This window comes from Anopheles maculipalpis, chromosome 3RL (assembly GCF_943734695.1).
Source record: "Anopheles maculipalpis chromosome 3RL, idAnoMacuDA_375_x, whole genome shotgun sequence".
Lineage (NCBI taxonomy): Eukaryota > Metazoa > Arthropoda > Insecta > Diptera > Culicidae > Anopheles > Anopheles maculipalpis.
Window position 1 is genome coordinate 51801900 of NC_064872.1, and position 21083 is coordinate 51822982.

Genomic DNA, 21083 nt, shown 5'->3' on the forward strand with positions numbered 1-21083 from the left:
ACTCAGACAGAAGGACAGAGAAGACGGAGTAGACTTTAATTGCAATAAAGTAATGGTGTTGATGCATCTACGTGAACACCGATTGAAACAGTAAATTACGCCCTCCTTTTTCTGCTAATCCTTAACCATTTCTACGTCTGTTTATCTCTTCATGTCTTGTTGTTTACTATTATCAAGCAAACTGGGTAATGAATTAGAGTACAGCTAGTGAAAAGAGCGCAGCAATCACTGTCCATGAACTGTTGCAGAAAAAAACATGTATATATTATACACTACTACATCACTAACCCTATCTCCTGCACGTTGCCTGATAACACTGCTCGAATGAGACGGCGTCTCACACACGCACGTTTCAAACAGCCCAATCCGTACCGACGACCTGCTATCGATACGATTCGGTTCATTCTGCACCGATTCATTCGGTGGTGGTCAATGTTGTTGTGCTAAATTCTCCACACCGAAGGGGTTCAATATCAATGGCATGTGCAGTTGGCCAGTAGTACAAATCTAGAGCATAATGGCGCTCTGACGAATTACGCAACAATATTGAACACACTCTGGCTCGAACACCACGCGGATCTGATTGTGGTGAGCACTCGAGGTCGTGTCAGTCTATCTCACCGTATCTTTAACTTTTACCCATTCGATAACTCTATTGATTCGTTAGCGTTATCATCCTCAAAACTCGTTACAGCTGGAATCAACAGAAGCATTTGCAGCAGGCAAACGCAAGCATGTCTGATGAGACACTTATCACGTATATGGAAAATTACTTTTAAATCACATTTTAAGATGCTACGCTTGAGGCAAACCGATCGCTCAGGAAGGTGACAATCCAGCTATTTGCCTGCTTCACTCGCAACATTGCATTGGGTCCTCTCGCTAGCGAATTCATCGCCACTTTTGCAAACAATCACACCCAGCATTCGTATCACATATCAATCCCTAATAGTAACGAAGCATTTCTGCCAGTAAAACAATAAACAAAACACGCACACAACCAGGGCACCTAACCGCCCCGATGAGGCGGTGATGATCGCGCGAGGAACAACGACGCGGCATCGCTAAACAGGATTGATAAGAGGTGAATACGCGATAGTTGCATTATTGTGGGCATATTTTGGGTTTTAATCGCACCCGGCTGGGATGTCCACCAGTCCTGTTCAGACAGCCTGTTAGTGCAGAAGCGACGTGAAGCGAGAATCCTGCTACGGCGTACCGTTATAGACTGTTACAACAAGTGCTTGAAGCAAGTGCTCTGACAGACAAGTGATTGTAAAAACATTTCTTCCATGTGGTGACAGACATTAGTGCATACGATTCTGCGACGTTCTACTTTATTGTCTTGTCCGGAATATAGTGCTAATCATGGATGTTAAGTTACTGAAAGCCAACAATATTCCAATTCATCTTCCTCCTCGAAGGAAAGAAGCACACGCCAAAGGTAACGATCGTCCGAATTGTTTACAGTAGGAAACATTGAATTAAGATGAAAGTAAACCGCAAACCAGAAACGTTAGTCGGCGTTGGTTATTTCCAATAGGAAGTAAAGCATGATTGCGCCATAGTCTAAGCAATTAACAGTAAGCGATAAGCGCTTGGAAAACTCTCTTCCGAAGAAAAGAGCAAGCTACGGAAAAAAATCTTATTTCATATCGGTACATCTAGTACTTCAGTTTGTGTTTCATGAAAAAATGTAAGCATTTTTACTTCAATTATTGGAGATTCATGGTGGCTACATGAGCCACATGAGCATTTTCTTTCCGATTAATCCTGGGCGCTTCCCTGTTTGCAATCCCCAGTAAATATGGTCGTAGTAAATGGCCATAATTGATACTGACCGCACATTGCACTGATTTTGCTCACATGTCTGGCATGTAACCATAATGCAAACACACCCTGCTGCAATAACGCTTATCTCTTCGATGCGTGCATGACCTTCGACGACTACAGCACGTTATTGTTTTGATAATCAATATAGTAATCAAATCAACCGTTTGTGAACAACTGCAGCTAGTGTTTACGTTTACAATATTGCCGCATGGATTATGAGATACATGGCATGTGCTTTTGTGCTGTGTCTCGATAGGGCCATATCGATGTATAAGTCAGTAGCAAAAATAGACGCTCATCAGGCAATGTTCGGTTAGCTGCTCAATTCTAACTTGCAATATAAATTAGCACCAAAGGCAATGCACGTGGTTAAGTGCTAAGATATTTGTTTAACTTACAAAAGCTATGTGAAATATTAAGTAACAATTTATAGAATAGAATCTATTGCATAAATGAGTAGTGATCGCGAAACTATCGCGAATAAGCGTTTACAATTTTTTTTTCACGCCACCAACATGCGCCAGAACATTTGATGCGGAGTATCAGAGAGGCGAATGTAGTCACAGAGACTCAAAGCCTGTATAAACAAACGAAAAAAAAATGCGGAGAGCCGGTGTCTTATAACTATCTTCAGCGGCGATCTTTGGAGGCTCCAGGCGACATGGATGCTGGAGCCTATATGATATTCAAATCAAATGTTCTTAACGTCGGCAGGGTGGAGGGAAGGAGGTCTCTTTTCCTTTTCACGTACAAGGTCCCTAACACATACGACGCCCCTATCCTCACATGCGGGGCCACTTTACGAGTCCCTTAGTATGAAGCTACTACTGCCAAGTTGCTAACGCGCCCTTTTACTAGACCTTTTGTACCCAGCAGCTATCGGGGCCCTAGGCGACCACCTACTCTGTCCCCCTTTAGATCCGCTACTGACTATTCTGTGTAATGCATCAGAATCTTGTGCAGGATGGGTAGCAAGGACGTGACCATCTTTCTCGGATCGTTCGTTCTCTGATGGATCTTTTTTTAACAACAATTAAGATACTTACTACTCTAAGAAAGGAGAAAGACTGACGAATACTAACTCACGTTAGAAAAGAGAAGACTGGGTGTCATAGTTATGATTTGAAATTCGATTAGATTTTGGGGCTTAACTCAGGACATTATGGATCCTTTGTCTTCAGGTTCTGTTCTCCTGTCTTTTTCGTTCCTCTTTGGAATACGCCTCGACCGTTTGGAGTCTTACTTGTAGAACGCATATTGTGAAAATTGAACAAGTTCAGACAGTTTCTTGGCCGTACAAGCTCATCACTTCCATTCTACCAAGTTCGATGCTGGATGTTGAGTTTGGTGTCACTGGAAGATCGGCGTTGAGTAGAGGGTAATTGATGGTTTTGCTCTTCTATCGTTACGGTGCTTCGAAGCCTTTCCATCTGTGTCAGCGTCAATTTAATGTTTTCTGTTCCTCACTCCAGTTTCATTTTTGCTAGGTCACCTTTCGTCTATTAGATTTCAATTCTTTATGTTAAATGTTTTGTTTTGTTATTTGTTCATTGTGTCGTTTTCATATTTTGTTTTTTTTTGTAGGTCTGATTTTGTAAAGATAAGGTATAAGGAAGATTTGAGCTTTGTTTAAGATTTGTACAGCGATAAAGGGAAACAAATATAATTAAATACAAATAATAAATAATCTGTAGAAGCATTTAGTAGATTTGTTGATGCTGTGCAAACGTTTCTTACTCTAATGCTGTGCAAATTTGTCTTGATTTGCTTACCGATGAGCGCTGATCACCTTTTATCCTAGGCAATCAAATTATTACTTTTAGTAAAGCAGTTGTATGAAACTATAAAGTATGACAATAGGGAGACAAGCCGTGATACGGTAATGTAATTAAATAATAAATAATTAATTAAAATTCTAAAGTCATGACTAATTGGTTTCAACTATGCATCATAATATTTTATTATTATGATGATTCTTTTTCTGTCTCCTAATGGAAAGGAATCCACTGTAGATGATTATAGTTATAGGTTTTCTTTTATGTTTAAAAGCTATTAACTAGCCCTAAGACGGGTCGAACAGAGCTCTTACCTTACTATAACTTTTTTGTCCTGTGTTTGAAGGGGTCTGTAGGGGTCAAATTTCATATGAAGAAATGAGAACGCCATTAAAACACGCTGTGCGAGTGATAACAACGTAAAAGTAATGTTGATATTGCGACTCAAGTTTGGTAGATCTATTAACGAATGGGATTTGGCTTCTTGTTTTGGTCAATGCTGATCGATAAACAAATACTTCAAATTATCCTGTTGTTCAAAGCTGAGATTCCAAGTACGCTTTAGTTTATATACGCAGTGACTCACAATGTTTAGTTACCAGATGAGTTTACCAGTTCTCGCCATATAGCGTTTACATGACTAGGTTGAAACGTTCTTCGTCTTGACTTAACTACCTTTAGGTCACGCCGGCCCTCGTATGGCTTACTAGACTTGCTGATAACACATAGTTGGATAGTCAACTCCTCACTACGGGGGAACTACCCGAATGGGATTTGATTCTCGGTTCTGTTTTGTAAGGATCGATTCCGTTGTAGCCTTCGCCATCCGACCGCCCAAGTTGAAAAATTTAATTATACAGGCAATGAGCCGTCATAAAAAAGAAGTGGAAAAATATTATTTTGTTAAAAATATATAACAAAAAAAACTTTTGCCTCCTTCCGACCGGCCCTATGGCCGGTCTTATAAGATAAGGAAAGCACGTTAGCTATTCTCAAATTCAGGATCATTACGTGAATCATGTATAAAATCGGTTTTTGAATGCATCCGTTAACAACTTACTGATCAGGTGCTGCAACTGCTTAGCCTGTCACAACAATCCTCGATAAAGTTCACAATGACATGGCCACCCAATCGGAATAAATCGAGTCTTAATCGCTGGACGATGGTAAGATCATCGTTCAACTCGTAGAGCTCATCATTGTCCTTCCAAACATATGGGGCCATAAATCCTTTTCAGTATCTTCCGGTCAATTTTGGACAAATTTGATGTGCTAAAGCCGTCTTTGGAGACCTTTTCTCAATATAAACATGTTGCTCAGAACCAGTATTCTTGTGCGTAATTCAACGTGTATGTTGTTATTGGTGCCAACTTTTGACTCCACCTAGTTAAAGTTTTGGACGTCTTCAAAGGTGTGATCAGCTATCTGTACAACACCCCTGCATAAATCAATGTTAGTTAGCAGGGTCGCTATCATTTTGGTTTTTGCCTCGTTGATCTTCAACCCTAGGGTTTGCTAAGCTATGCAACAGAACTATTAGGTTGGGGAAAAAGAAATCCATTATTTTTACGTGAACTTCAAGACTTTATTTGACATGTTTTGCATTGTCCGATTTAGGTCAAATATGCACCATTTTGTTCTATAATTTGTTGCCATTTTAGTGGTAGCTTCATTATGCCTCTCTCATAAAAGTCTTGGTCCTTATTAGCGAAAAACTCCAGCAATTGATTTTCACACTCTTCCCTTGATGCCAATTTCTTATCACTTAAAAAAGTTTTGCAATGCAAGAAAAAGATGGTAATCGCTTGGTGCGAGGTCCGGACTGTGTGGTGGATGCATCAAAACTTCCCAACCAAGCTCCCGGAGTTTCTGACGAGTAGTGACTCGTCAGAAAAAAATAAATAAAATGGAACACGGAACTATTGAACACGACACCTCTTCTGTTGGCCAATTCTAGCCGTTTCTGGTCAATTGCTCGCTTCAGACGGTCCAGTTGTTGACAATAGATGTCTGAATTTAATGTTTGGCCATATGGAAGCAACTCGTAATAAATGATTCCTTTCCAATCCCACCAAATGCAAAGCAGAACCTTCCTGGCCGTTAGTCCCGGTTTGGCCACCGTCTGAGCTGATTCACCGCGCTTTGACCACGATCGCTTTCGCATAACGTTGACGTATGTGACCCATTTCTCTTCCCCAGTCACCATCCGTTTAAGAAATGGGTCGATTTCATTACGTTTGGCCAAGGCTTCGCAGATGGAAATTCGATCCATCATGTTTTTTGGTGTTAATTTGTGTGGCACCCAAACACCAAGCTTTTTTTTAAACCCAACTTTGTGCAAATGGTTTAAAACTGTTTTGTGGTCGATCTTTAACTCCTGGGCGATGCTACGACTACTAACATGCCGGTCCACTTCGATGATTTCAGTGACTTTGTCGACATTTTCGACGACGGGCCTGCCTGTGCGAGGGGCATCCTTAACGTCAAAAAAACCCGAACGGAATCGACGAAACCAAAATTGCGCGTAATTAGCTGTTACAGTATCGGGACCATAAACATTATTCACATTTTCAGCCGCCTGACTTTTTGCCCTTATCAAAGAAAAACTGTAAAATGTACCGAATTTCCTCTTTGTTGACTTCCATCTTTAACGCCGTGTAACTCAGAACTGAATGGACAAAACAAAAAACTGCAAACGAATTCTTTTAGTGCGAACTGTTACCTTCACAACGAGCATACATTTAAAATTGTTTGATCGATATTTTACGAGATATCGATCACTACAGCCATCTACCGAAAAAATAATGGATTTCTTTTTCCCCAACCTAATATTTAAATAATTATTCCTGCGGTTGTTCCGTACAATTAAACGGCTACCGAATCATGCGATCATTTATTTGACGTTTATCATAAACGCTTGTATAAAACTCAACTATTTTCCGCAAGATTGGAAGATTGCAAAAATTTTACCAATCCCCAAAGCAAAAAAAGATCAAAAGAGCCCTAAAAACTATCGACCAATCAGTCTTCTGAGCTGCTTGGGAAAAATCCTAGAAAAAATCATTCTAAAAAGAATCCTTAAACATCTTCATCTTCATGCTATCATCCCACCTTACCAATATGGCTTCCAACCAGGGCTTTCAACCACAAAACAAATCAATAGACTAACAAAAATCATAAAATCCCAACGCGACCTTAAAAAATCAACCGGATTTGTAATGATAGACCTGGAGAAAGCATTTGATACAGTGTGGCACCAAGGACTGATACAGCTCAACTTTCCTCCGGAAATTATCCTTATTATACAGTCATTTTTATCCAACCGAAATTGCTTTGTTCAACTAAATTTATCTAAATCTGATTATTTCCATCCATTAGCAGGCTTGCCTCAAGGCAGTGTGCTATCACCCATCCTTTTTAATATTTACACCAGTGATCTACCCAAAATGAAACCCGTAAAAAAATACTGTTTTGCTGATGATTTCGCTATGAGTTGCTCAGACAAGGATCCTAAAATAATCATCAACTCCTTAAATGATGGAATCAGAAAATACAAAAACTTTTGCACTAGATGGAAATTAAAAATCAATCAAGACAAATCAGAAGCCATACTTTTCTCCCGGTGTACGAGTGTTAAAAATCTTCCAGATCGCATGCTTAAGATAGGTGATCGGGAGATTGCTTGGAAAGACGATGTTTAATATCTTGGTGTATTTCTAGACAAAAGGTTAACATATAAGAAACATATAGAAGAAAAAATCCTAAGCGGATCAAAAGTTGCACATACGCTATATAGTTTCATAAATAGGAACTCTAAACTTAATGTAAAAAAACAAATTATTACTTTATACTACAGTAATAAGACCAGCAATATTCCACTCATCGCCAATATGGGCAGACTGTGCCAGTGTTCACAAACAAAAACTACAAATTTTCCAAAACAAAATGTTAAAAAGAATTCTCGACCTCCCCCCATGGCACAGTACATACGAAATACATAGGATTGCCGGATTGCAAAAAGTCAAAGAGTTCCTTGAAAAATAAATACTTCCAAATGCCCGCAGGGGTATTTTTGTACATAGTTAGGTTTACTTTTAGCATTAAGAACTTAGGTGGAGGATAGTTATAAGTGAAATTTAAACAAAAGGGTTTTTTTCCAATTTTTCCCTATTCAAACTTCCAAATTATGTAAAAATGTTCCAAATTCGTAATGCGAGTTAATCCCCACAACATTGAGTTAAGGTCTTAAGAGCGGTACCAATAGCAAAACAAGATTGTTAAACAAAACGAATCAATAAATATGCACTACTACTACTACTACTACCTGCGGTTGTTACCATTCGAGCCGTTGTACCACACCTAGTCACTAGTCGAACAATATTGACGCATGTAAAATATCTCCCAAATGCCGCTGATAAGGTTATTTCCATTTTGAGCATCCCATAACTCACTCCTGACAGGGTTTACTTTACAACCCTGCTAAACATATCCTTGTAGCCACAACTTCCAGTGTATTGAAATGCATGCATTGAAATAAAATAAAAATGATAGCACAGAGCTTCACATGCTAACGTCAGGCAGGATTTTTCTACATCGACTCCTTACGAGGCGACGATAAAACATAACACAAAATCAACCTGCTTTCCTTTTTTTGCCTATCAATTTCAGGTTTATGTATTATTTGCCTAACTACCACACTCGCGATTGTATGCTTCACATTAGGATTGTTTGTTCATATCTATAAACCGACACAGCTTATACTGGATGACCGATTGACAATGCGACAGAGTATGCCTTACTTCAAATGGTGGAAAACGACAGACGACGTGCTGGTATGTCGAAGCGCATTGATTGCAGTTAAGCTTGTCTCATTAAAATCCCTTCACATGTTGCAGGTTACGTGTCGAATATTCATCTTCAACGTCACCAACTCTGACCGCTGGATGGACGGTCTAGATGATCAGCTCATACTGGACGAAGTGGTTCCAATCGTGTACCGTGAAATATTGGAGCACGACAACGTTACATTTCATGAGCACAATTCCACAATATCCTACATTACCAGGAGGCGCCTGATGTTTTTGCCGGATCGAAATGTTCCAGGAATATTGAACAAAACGATCGTTGTACCGAACATATCGTTGCTTGTAGGTGTTGTGCAGCGCCCCTGGAAAAAGATATCAACTGATTAGTCACGTATTCTATTACCGTTGAAAGGGTGTTGCTGCTAGAATGGAAAACGACAGTTACCTCATGAAGCGTGGGCTCCAGTTTATTTACTCCATATCCGGCGATTCGGTGTTCAGCCGGATGACAATTTACGACTACTTATGGAATACGAGGCCGCCATTCTTGAACCAGGCCAGAAAGTTCGTCCCGGGTATGGTTCCGTCAGAAAATGTTGGTGTATTAAAAACGGTACGTACGGAACTCTGCGTTACAAATATCAATTTCATGCCACTAAATATACTAAATTAAACCCTTCGATTCCAGATGTACGAAGATCATGAAGATCATGTAAACGTGCGGTACGGTAAACAGTACGGTGACGAACAGTTTTTCAAGATGAACACATACGAGTACGAACCTACGGTGCCAGGATTCAGTCTCGCCAAAGGTGATTGCTTCGCTTCCATTCAGAACTCATCCGAGGGTGCCACGTATCCACAAAACTTGGACGAACACTCGGTACTAATTTACTGGCGCAAAACACTATGCCGAGCAGTGCCACTGTACTTTGATCGACAGGTGCAGAAAGGACCACTAACGGGGTACAAATATGTGCTGCCCGATGATTCGTACGATCGATTGCCGAACAGTACCGCTGATTGCTATAAAGGACAGTTTGGATTGCTTGAGGATGGCATGACGGATACGTCCAAATGTTCCCATGGTGAGTGAAACATTAAATTGATTCAAGGAAAGGTATAATATTGCTATCATCATAAAAACCGACAGCAAATCTACAAGGTTTTTTTGGCTGGTAAAATGTGCAATGTAAAACAAAGACATATTACCGCGATTTAAATATCAATTTCATGCTCGAACACTCTGAGGCAACAAAAAACAAACAAAAAAAGCATTAATGTAGAGCAAGGTTAGTCACTGATGTTGATTTTTCAGCCGGACTGAAACCGTTCCCCTTCCTCAAGTCTTTCCAAGCGCTCAACACGTTATAGCTGTTGCTTAAAATCAGCCAAATGCCGAGCGCAGCAATTATCAAACATCAAGCACAACGGAGCTAGTAGGGTAGTAAAGGCATGCATGTATTACGCCTAACTCGAACAGTAGCGAACCAACCGAAGTTAGGTTGAAGAGCGTAAAAGTATGTGAAAACTGTTATATACTTTGGCATGCAGGACGCGTATACCTTGCGACCCGGTAATGAACGATCGTTATGCTTAACGCTAAAGAATGTCAATGTCAGTTAATGATGATTTGGATGGATGGCTTCTTTATCTCTGCCCATACTTTGTCCCTTTCCACTGGATGGAGGAGCATTATCGTTAGGACGTCATAGATAGTGGATCAGTAGGTCAAGCTTAACCTATCCCAAAAATGCATACCATTGCAGTATATCACTGTTGCTGCACTCTTGCAATTACCGTTGCATATTTTGCTAGCATAAGTACATAGAAAAACGTATAGAATAATGCTCTTTTTCATGCTACGCTGAAAGTAGCAAAGCAATGTTAACGCTTGTTAGGGTTTGTAAAATCAAGTTAATCCTGGAAGTGAATCCAGGACAGTTCCCCCGTAGTGAAGACTGAATATTCAAGTATCAGCAAGTTTAGCAAGCCATTCGAGGGCTGCCGTGACCGTGAAGATCATTAAGTCAAGCTTGTGGCTCTCTCTAAGGAAGAATGGTCAATGATCCACAATATTGTTGGGTAGACGAGCAGACTAGGCTGACAATTCCCGCACAAACAGTCACTGTAACGTTTATCATTTTTTGTTCATGTAGGTTCGAAAAACCGCACAGGTTCGTTTCGTTCCATTTCTGAACATTAACTAGTTCCGTTCCGTTCCGAAAAAAATGGAACGTTCCCATCACTATTGTTATATGAGTGAAATTGATTGGATATAGCTAAACGTTATTAATCTAGCCTAGCCATGTGAGGAGAATCAAATCAATTCACAGTTGAAACGTTTTATTTACATGCATTGCCATATTATTCCAAAGATATAAATAATATTCAGGTTACACGGCCTGGCCGTTCTACAATGAACAAAAAAAGATATTCATGATTAAAAAATATTTAGTTTTTTTTTACCATTTTTTACATTATTCGAGGATTTCGTTTAATACGTTTAAACGAGGATACTTTTAATACATTTTACTCAAAAATTGCTTGTAAACTGCAACAAAATTTATTTTGATTTTACACCAAATGGTGAGAAAAACTCTTTCAAAGCAAAAATTTCATATAATCATAAGAAGATAACCGTTGGTGGGACTTTGGTAGCCATAAACCTGCTTTTTCTGTTTGCTTGAGAGGATTCCAGTCTAAACAACTAAATTTTTCGTATAATCTTTTATAAAATCTGTATTTTCTTTAACTCGAAAATACGGTGATGTGCCGTCATACTTAGTCATAATAAGAAATGTTCTTTAACCAAGCGAGGAACATTTTTCGGTTTGAAATTCGCACTCGCGGACCCAACAGTGGATGGCAATCTGTAGAAAAAATATATATCTTATAAAAATCCTTTGTACTTTGTCTGTTCTTGAATCTGTTCGTTACATTAGTTGCTTTCCTTTGCATATCTTAAATTTGAACATTCAACATTCTCTACAGCATTTAACATAGCAATACGGTCTGGCCGTCCTTTATGAATAAAACAGCATTCAACAACGCCTTAGCCATACTGCTACAAAAATTTAAACTAAAATACCAGACCACAACGTTGCAAACCGATGTACACCTGAACTTCCATATTTCACATTTACTTGCAACTAAAAGTGTATTGAGATCAGTCTTCTTAAGTGTATACCAATCAAGCGCAACTACAATGGTTTAATTTCTTATTCTCTCCCCCCAGACGTTCCTATTGTAGCGACGAGTCCACACTTTTATGCACGCAATTTCTCCACGGCGTACAAGATAGCGGGTATGAAACCCAACCGAGAACAGCATCACAGCTACGCAATAGTCGATCCATCCTTTGGCATACCTTTGGATCAATGTGCCCGCACCCAGACTAATCTTGCCATTCCGACACTTACGAACTACCCAGCAGAAATCAGGCGCTTCAGCGATATGATCATTCCAATGTTCTGGATTGAATATGTAAGTCAATCTTTACTTAAATACATTTCGAGATGTGTATACTTAAAACATTCGTCTTTCTTTGCACAGCATCAAAGAGAACTGCCTACCTACATCGTCCGAACACTGCAAGCATTTCACGTGACACAAAGCATCGAACCATACTTGCCTTACGTGCTGTACCTGTCCTTCATTTTGCTACTAACGGTTGCGTTCCGGGAAGCAGCACGCTATAAAATGCAGGGCAGGATATCACCGACAAAGTATACGAAACCCAAACTGACCAGTCTGTAGCGCGATGCGAGATGTAAATATACGGCGTACAGTGTTAACACCTTCATACCTTCACCAGTCATTATCTGCCATCTGTTTTGTGATAAGTCGCGTACGTTAGAACCAGATAAATAAAATCGAACCCTAATGTGCTTTTGCTATGTAATGATTTTGATTATTTTCATTCTTAATTATCGCCATATCTCACACTCTTTATTTTATGCTTATGAATGGTATTTAAAATTATCAACAACTCAAAGACTGTGGCTAAACTAAAATTATTCTTCCCAATGTGTATACAGATTTGGAATTCTTACAATATCTACAAAGGGGTGGAAATCTAAACAATGCTATAGGGTTTTTTTTAAATTAAAGCAAAATAACGTATAAATATAATGCAAAAAAAAACTTCACTTCTTTTCGATCCCTATGGTAAACGCCTTTTTATATATGTGCAGAATATCTTGCTCCTTTTTTTTCTTGGACACCTGTGTAACGATGGGTCCAAAAGCAAACAAAACAATCTGTAGGAAAATATCGTGTGTGTATATATTGCTAAACAACGAACGGAACTTTCAGTTTTTAATTCACATCTAGCTTAAGATCTTGCGCGTATTTGTCCTGCCCGCTAAACCGTTCGGCATAAATTTTATCACGTAACGCTGGCTGTAGTGCTGGTCCTAGCACCGGTTCTAGATCGGCGACCCGCTTCCGGAATCGTTCACGGTCTCTGGCTGCCATCTCCCAATCCCCCTTCCGCGCCTGTCGGTAAGCAAAGTCCCACGCTCGCATCACGTGCACCACCGGTTTCATGTTGAAGCGCACCTGATTTAACGAAAGGAAATAGTATAGCGGGTGTGAAGCGAAACGAGAAGTTAGTATATTTTAATCATTCAATCCGACAAGGTTTAACCAAGCAAAAACAAAACACAATAAATATGCGACAAACATTAACTGCAGCTCGAAATATAAACGTTTTTTACAACACAAATTTTGAAACTGAGATACATCATTTACATTATTTCATTGCAAGGAAATCGGTGCACGTCACAAAGGCAAACAAGACCGTAATTCTTTTTTAAAAAATCGATCAAATTAAAACGTTCCGAAAATCTTCATTTGAACAAACAAAATCTTTTGCTACAATTTTGCTCCTGGAGTAAACGTAACAGGTGAATGAATGGCATAAATTGTTTGAAAGGAACGCAGCAAGCGTCAAAAGCATAGCATACGGTTTCCCCACGTGCCCGTAGCATCATCCGGAAGACGCAAACACGCTTCCAACATATGCGTCACGTTAATGACGTACATGCGTGCGTAACTGAAGAATAGGGCAAATAGTTATTTTCAAGAATAACTGGAAAAGTTGAAAAGCTAAGTGAAAGTGATGTTCTAAACATTTGTAGAGAATTAAAAAAAACGTTTACTCACTTTATTTCTATTTTTACGCACACTGTTACATAGATTTTACTGGGTTGAAAAAAGTTTCAAATATCAAAACTATTCGCCCACTTAACAAAATGCATTATGTTTAACGTAAATTATTATAAAATTCGTTTAAAAACTACAGGTAGTAAAAGAGACAACCGGACAATATAAAACTTTTTTATGTTAAATGAATCCTGCCTGCGAGCAATTGTTTGATTTTTTTATATATTTCGTATATTTAGATTTAAAGTTTTTTTTATGAATAGATGACTATGGTCTTATTTTTTTAAATATACAACTGTAAAACATATTGGTCTTTTTTCACCAATTAAATCAAGTACAAAAGATTTTTTCATTCCTTTACAACGGGCATTGCCATATTGCAACGATACTATTATAAATACAAAAAATATTGGGTTTTTTGGTTGGTAAAAAATGACTTTGTATGGCCGTTACTTAGGCGTGGGAGGAATTGTTACATTGCGAGTTTTTCGAATAACGACTGACGAACACGCTGGATTCCTTCGATTCGCTACGAGAAGGTCAACTGTAGATTAAAGTACTCCACGCATGCACAAATACACACATCGACAACGATTGCGACAACACGCATACAACAATCCAAACGTAAACAAGTTGCATATTGTACATCACACGGACTCTTTACTGCACACGACCAAACCATCACAGAAAAAAAAACACAAATTAAGCTAAAAAAATTAATTTACAACACAAAATGATTAACAATTGCATCAGTTTAAGCTATATTAACCATCGCTTCAATGTCCAAACAATTCATGAATGGTGGTGATGGAATTCCCCAACGATTGCTGATTCACTGAATGACGAAAGATCAGCTGTAAATGTACGCAATCTTAGCGCAGTGTGTCAACGATCTCCAAAAATAAATGATCTTTGGCCTTGCAAAAACTGGCGTTTGTTGGTACGTACATCTAAATAAAGGTTAAATCAAATTATTTTATCTCCTGCGACGATTCTCCGTATGGCTTAAAATGTTAGATTTACACATGTAGCCATAAATTATTACAAAATAAAAAAAATAAAAAATACACGTACCTTCCTTTCATCGAATCCAGATGAAGAGTTAGAATCATTGTTCAGGTCGTCGTAATCTTCGCAGAAAACGACACTGTCGTCGTCGTCGTCATCATCGTCATCATATTCAAGCTCATCGACACCCCCCAAGATGGGCGCTTCTCCGTCCTCGTCCTCCGTAAAGTCATCGCTGGTGTAATCACTATGATCAAGCTCCTCCTCATCCTCATCATCCTCCGGCTGGCTGTCATCTGCTGATGGCTGAAGGTTGTTCAAAGCGTAGCTAAAAACCTCACACAGGTTACGAGGACGCCGTCGAGCAGGACTGGCCGACGGGGTCGTAAACACATCGTACTCCGTGAACACCACATATCCAGCTGGCTTAGGTTCCATATCACATTTCTGTTGGTTTTCCTGGCAATCAGGGACGCTTTGTGACGGTTTGCAGCGAGGTGACACAGGGCAAACTGTCGCACTGGCGGAGGCCGTGACCAGCTGTTCATTGTCCACTGCAGCAAGATCTTGCAATGCGTCTTGAAAGCTTCCAACACTGCCAGTCGACGCAGGACTGAAACCTGCCGCAAGACAACGTTGTGGTAGCGGGTGTATGTCCACCGGCTTGCTGGGCACTGCCTCCCGGTAATCGTAACCGTAACAATCGTCGAACGATAAGGCTCGATTATCGCTCAAGATGTCCCTTCGCAGAGCGTGCCGTTGCTTCTCCTTTCGGTTTTTATCACAGCCTTTCCCACTAGCCTCTCTGCCCATGTGTGCGTGTTGCTTAGCTTTGGACAGTTCCTTTCGCCGCTTGCGAACACGACCCTGTCGCATAGTGCTACACTCGCTGCTTGCCATTTCCTCAACGTAAACGCCTGCCGGGGTCATGGAAATATCCTCCACAGTGCTACCGTAATCCAGCGGCACTGTCAGCTGACCCTTGCCGTTTCTGTTCGTCTCAAATATTGGTATGCAGGGTGTAGAGGGGATGAACGCTTGCTTTAAATATTGCTCCTTTTCGGCCAAGCAATGTGACGAGGGTTCCATGTCTAGCTTTGTTCCGTTACGGGGCGGTATGCCGAAAAGGTTGCTTAACATGCTGATTGCGTTTTCGATTATACTTGGTCGCTTGTGTGCAGTGTATGAAGCAGCCCCTTCGGGAAGTTCGGGGTCAACCAGGCTAAGGTTGGCCAGCTTTTCGCTAACATCTGGTACGGGACAATTGTGCTGCGGTGGTGGTTGTTTGGGCCATTCACCCAATACCTCGCTCGCCATGGTCGACACTGGGCTGTGCTTATCCTCAGACGACGGATGGCAGTAGCAGTATTTGCGTTCGGAGAGCATTGCGCACGTTTTAATATTTACACAGCTACTACTGCTCGGGTGCACTACTATCACCGTCAGCAAAGTAGCAATTTCTATATACAGATAGAGCTATCACACACGAAGATTCGGCGTTCTCCACGGGGAAAAATAGCTCCTTCTATTATTCCATGCGATGGGACGTCACGGCATCGAAGTTCAAATGCATCGCATTAGTCATCATCGCAGTGTGAAGCATCAATAACATTAGCGTAATTATGCGTAGAATAGTTTGCACGTTGTTCGACGACAAAGCCTTCGAGAAGCACTGATTCTTTTGTTCCGTCGCACCAACAACAACACCAACACCAGCTCTTGTACAGTGTTGCAAATTCCAACGATTTAATGGCTGCAAATGATTTACACTATTCACAATACACCCTTTCCAGATGCAAAATGTTTCGTCCGACACTATAATTTCGGCGGGTATTTCCATTATTAGCTGCGTTTTCTCGTTCTAATTCACTCGCGATGCTGCTACGTGCTGTTTTGGTTCGCCATTTTGTGCTGAAAAATTTCGATTTCGTTTCTGATGCAATACCAAATGACAGCTGTCAAGGCGAAAAAGTTCAATATGAGGCGTTGGTCTCAGCAACTCATTCTGCAGCACTGAAGGCGCTGCTATACAAATAGAAAACAAATTAAAGTTATTACTATTCGTTTCATACACTTGGAGTTACCGAGCTAGGATGTCTGCCAGTTTTTTGTATTTTTTTTCCAATAAAAAAATTACAAGAAATTTGAAGTTATCAGAACTTTCAAACTTGACCGAAAAAAAGAAAAAAAAATTGGTTCGGAAACCTATGTGGAATGTTAATCTCACTAATGTTTTTGTTGTACCTGTAGCGCTTTTCAAGCTTTTCTAATCGACGTGAAACCAAACAATATATCAAAATTACGGTTCCAGCCATTTTTCCATTGCTCCATTGTGTAGTTTGTGTGGTCGCCAAGTTCGTACTGCGTTTATACGTACATTTGCACAGATCAAATCCGTATCGAAGATACTTCACCACAATGACTTTTTTTAATTATTAATTTTAAGAGTGACGATTTGAAATACATTATCAACACCTTAAATATTGATTGTTATAATAAACTAGAATACCAAGGCATTTCCTCCCTGTTTTTTGCCTTATCCCGGGTATGCGCGGATGCTATTTTTATTACATTCGTATTGAAAGTTAATACAAAGCCCAATTAATTAAACTATCGTTAATTGTGACAACAAAGCAACTGAGACTGCGGCGCAATGTAACAGAATTAGGTACAAGCAGCCAGCTTGGTTTATCCACCGTATAGACTGCTACCTCACCTTCAACAACCTTATGTACGTTATTTAAACCCATCCACTCGGCGGCAACACTGCATTCAAGCAGATTCCAGGAATTTCAGTTCTTTGGTTTCGTGCGCCCCTTCAGTACTGCGACACATTTTTTTCCGGACGGACACCAAACGCGTTGTTAGCACTGAAAATGTCGGCCCAAACGCTGGATGCTTGTGAGAAATATTTCGGAACGAACGAACGAACTGTTCGGTGTGGAGAAAACCGAGAAAGATTGTAAGTAGCAAATTTGGTCCTCTCACATCCGGGAACATACAGATCCCTGAATATCGTTTCATTTTGTTTTTGATTCTGTAGACCAGAAAGGATACTATTGGCTCTTGCTGCACAACGACCTAGAGTTGATTACCGCGAGTGAAAAAGCAGAGGCCATCGCAAAAGAGAAACTGCTCAAAACATTGTACAACATCCTGAGACATCCGAAGTCACGCTGAACTCGAAGCTGCCGTGAATCGGGCCGCCGAAGAAATAATGTTCCACAAACCAACAACCGCTTAGGATATCGAGATGTACCGTGAATGTTACATTTGGTCAGCTAAGGAACGGCGCGAAATCAAGGAAGTGCATCTTAAGGGAAAATGCTGCAAGAATTACATGATGAAAAAATAAAATGGGGTTATGCTGGAGTTAAGAGATGATCGATTGGAGGGAGGTGCCCGAGTACGAGACTTTCACCAAGGAACTGAAAGAGAAGCGCACCCGGCGACACGCAGCACATGCCCGCGAAGCTGCCATGGCCCAACAGATGCAGGAGGAGAAACAGTGTGGGTTGGATCAGGCTGCTTACGAGCAGAAGAGAGAAAAGAGGCATTCTTCGCCATGATTAGTTCGATGGAAGCACGTTATCGGGACAAGGAAGAAGTTGGTATTAGCATCGATAGTTTGGGTGAATAAAGGGCTTGATTCTTCGCGAGGAAGTTAGGTAGCATATAACGTTTTAGGGAAAAGAGGCACAGGTCTATTCGGCAAAGGAACTCCGTAGCATTGAATTAGTTGAATTTCATTATTTTCGAACAGTTAAATCTGGACAATCATATTTTTCCTGTGAATTTACTTTGGTTTGTTGAATGAATCAATTCAGTTAAGATAATAATATCAAGAGCGCAGAAAGCGGGAACATTGAATTTTTGTCTTCATTTCCACAATTCCTTATTAATTTCTTAACTATATCAATTTGATTCAGATTGACTTGACATGATTTCAGATTGACATTAACATGTTGCACGAAATAAACGACGAGTGAAAACTAAAAGATCCATTCGCCTTCGTTGGTAGAACTACATCTTCATCGTTTACTCCAACACATGGTCATCTTCATCTCCACGGCTGCATCTTCCACAGGTTCCACTTTACTTTACTTGATCCGGCCGGATAGCGAGGTAGCAGTTCACGGTTTCGCAGCATGTCATATAGGACTCTATCGAGGACTGTCGTGAGAAAAATGTGAGACGGTACACTTAATGCATATTACATCGTTAGTAGTTTCGTTAGTTATAGTTAGTTAGTTAAGCGCCAAGGAAATCAGCATGTGGGTGTTTTACAATTTTTTTACGGTTTCTATTCCAGGATAGGATGCGAATGAAGTGTAATACTTCATGTCTATAAACCTACTAGCTAACCAACCAAACTACCAAACATGGTAGTAGCAATCTTCTGAAGCAAATTTATGTAATAAATGTAAAAGCATTTCAATCTTCTTGATTTAACGAACCTGTTAGACAAGCCTTACAAGAATTTTTTGCTAACGGCGAGGAATCGTTGCGCTAAAGTACGAAGTACTTCATCCACATTCCAGCGTATACATCTACAATAACGTTGGACAGACGCAAAACCAAACGCAAGTTAGATTTTTCTTTCAACAAATAAGGCTCAAGATTCCTTCCGAGGTTCTAGAGAGTATAAGGATTACTCCCTTGTTTAATTGTCACCTGCTGACGACCGCCGCCTCTGCATTTTGGTGCCGGAGTTGCCAACTCGCCGCATTAATTTTTGTCCTTGCCTCGACCAATCCAGCGCCAGACAGTGCATGTCAGCAAATCGAATCTACGGGCATCTGTTGGAATTAGCTGATAAGCTAACAACTAGGATCAGTTAAAGTAATTATATTGACAAGTTAGTTAGTTAGTTAGACTTATAGTAGTGTAGAACTTGCAGAAACTAAACATGTATTTTTTTCAAATTCAATAAAGTCTATAAATCTATAAATTCGGAGTGGATTATAAGAGTCTTCTTTGCTCTTATAATCCACTCCGGAGATGTCTCCAGTGTCGGCAGCCTGATCGCAATTGTTACTGCCGATCTGGTGGGTTGTTGTGGCTGCCGGAACCGGTGGATCGTATCACACCTATTCTTCGTTTCGTACTGTCGGGAGGCTTCCTTCGTTGAACCTTCGTGTCCTTATTCCAAGTGTATTTAAGAAGCCCCTCTATGTATATGTCTATTGTTAGCTCAACGATTCCGATCAAACCAGGTTGGGATGTCTGCAGTCAACCAGTAGTCTCGGGTTGATGATTGGTGTTAATGGCTGCGTCCCGACCGCAGCCCATTGCTATTGCCACCGCCATATTTCATTTTATTTCGATGTTTATTTAGTCTATCACGATCGATTTAACAAACATTTCTGGAACACTTAAGTAAACATAAGGAATGGGAGCGATCAATGACTTTGGAAGAAGACGGGGGCCCTTGCACTGCAACGTTCGTTCGTTGCACTGCAACGAACGGTAACGAAAGAATTTCGAATCGTGTTAACGGTCTACGCATCTGAAAAAAGACAACGATTGGAAAGCCGGGACATTCAATTTCGGATCCCTCACAGCACCCGCAGCGCAGCAAGGAAGAAGGTTAATCCGCTTCGCCTAAGGAAGGCCGGTGACGCCCGTCATCCCAACGCGTTGTCAACAGATGCGCGTACCCACTGTTAGGAAGGGGTCCTGGTCGATCCAGGAAATAAGCCTATCCTTCTGATCCAATGCACAAGAAACTGTGCGAGAGAGTTTTGGATCCGGTCAGTCCTTCGAGTGATCGGTCCATCCAACGGCGGATGCTTCGCATCTGGTTTGTTCCCGTCAGCAGCAGATATGCTGGTTGAAGATCGGCGGAAGGTTCTTCAATCTGGGCATTATCAATGTGCACAGTCCACACCTTGGCAGCATCAATGACGATAGGGACAACTTTAATACGCAGTTAGAGAGGGAGTACGACCGCTGTCCACAAGACGTCGTCAAGATTGACATCGGAGATTTTAACGATCAGGTCGGACGGGAGGAGGCTATTAAACCCACGATAGGAAATTTTAGTACCCACCAGCTGACGAACGACACAACCACCCGAGGCGATGTCGCGCAAAGACTATTGACTTATGGTGAAGCAAACCATCGGCGTGAGACTCGGCAGAACGTGGAACACTACAGACGGCTGTGGTGGCAGCAGACCCGGCTCTTCCAGGGTCAAGAAGAGCTTCAAAGAGTTGGACGAGTAATTGATGCAACAGCTATCCTCCTTTTACTCCCAGAATCGCTATGTGTCGCAACAGGGAATGAGACATCCTGTCGGACGAGCGAGAGGTGATCAACAGGTGGAAGTGCTACTTGGACAGACACCTTAACGAAGTAGATGCATGAGATATCTAACCAGACGCAGAAAGCAGAGGCGAGCAGTACTACGTCTGCTAGCTTGACGATGACGAGGTGCCCCCGTCATCTCTGACCGAACATCTCGGCTTGCAGCTATGGGCTGGTGGCCGAA

The 21083-nt window shown here is 40.8% G+C and overlaps 3 protein-coding genes across 4 annotated transcripts in view; 1 reads left to right on the forward strand and 2 right to left on the reverse strand.

Annotated features, from left to right (window-relative positions):
• LOC126561728 (protein hu-li tai shao) overlaps positions 1-21083 on the reverse strand; it is a 272847-nt gene that overhangs the window by 210674 nt on the left and 41090 nt on the right. The gene's annotated exons all lie outside the window — the stretch shown is intronic.
• LOC126562067 (scavenger receptor class B member 1-like) lies at positions 1358-12172 on the forward strand. Of its 2 annotated transcripts, none has more exons than XR_007607066.1 (7): positions 1358-1444; positions 8277-8440; positions 8504-8755; positions 8826-9026; positions 9102-9505; positions 11667-11899; positions 11969-12105. XR_007607066.1 is itself a non-coding variant. In XM_050218477.1 (7 exons), exons 1-7 carry the CDS (start codon positions 1369-1371, stop codon positions 12170-12172), a joined length of 1545 nt encoding a protein of 514 aa, XP_050074434.1. In that variant the 5' UTR covers positions 1358-1368. The 2 variants fall into 2 exon arrangements, 1 of the variants encoding a protein (XP_050074434.1); XM_050218477.1 differs by having other exon boundaries at positions 9102-9501; positions 11652-11899; positions 11969-12172.
• On the reverse strand, positions 12705-16010 carry LOC126562045 (uncharacterized). The gene is made up of 2 exons (XM_050218456.1): positions 14657-16010; positions 12705-12976 (listed from the first exon to the last, which is right to left on the reverse strand). Exons 1-2 carry the CDS (start codon positions 15974-15976, stop codon positions 12734-12736), a joined length of 1563 nt encoding a protein of 520 aa, XP_050074413.1. The 5' UTR covers positions 15977-16010; the 3' UTR covers positions 12705-12733.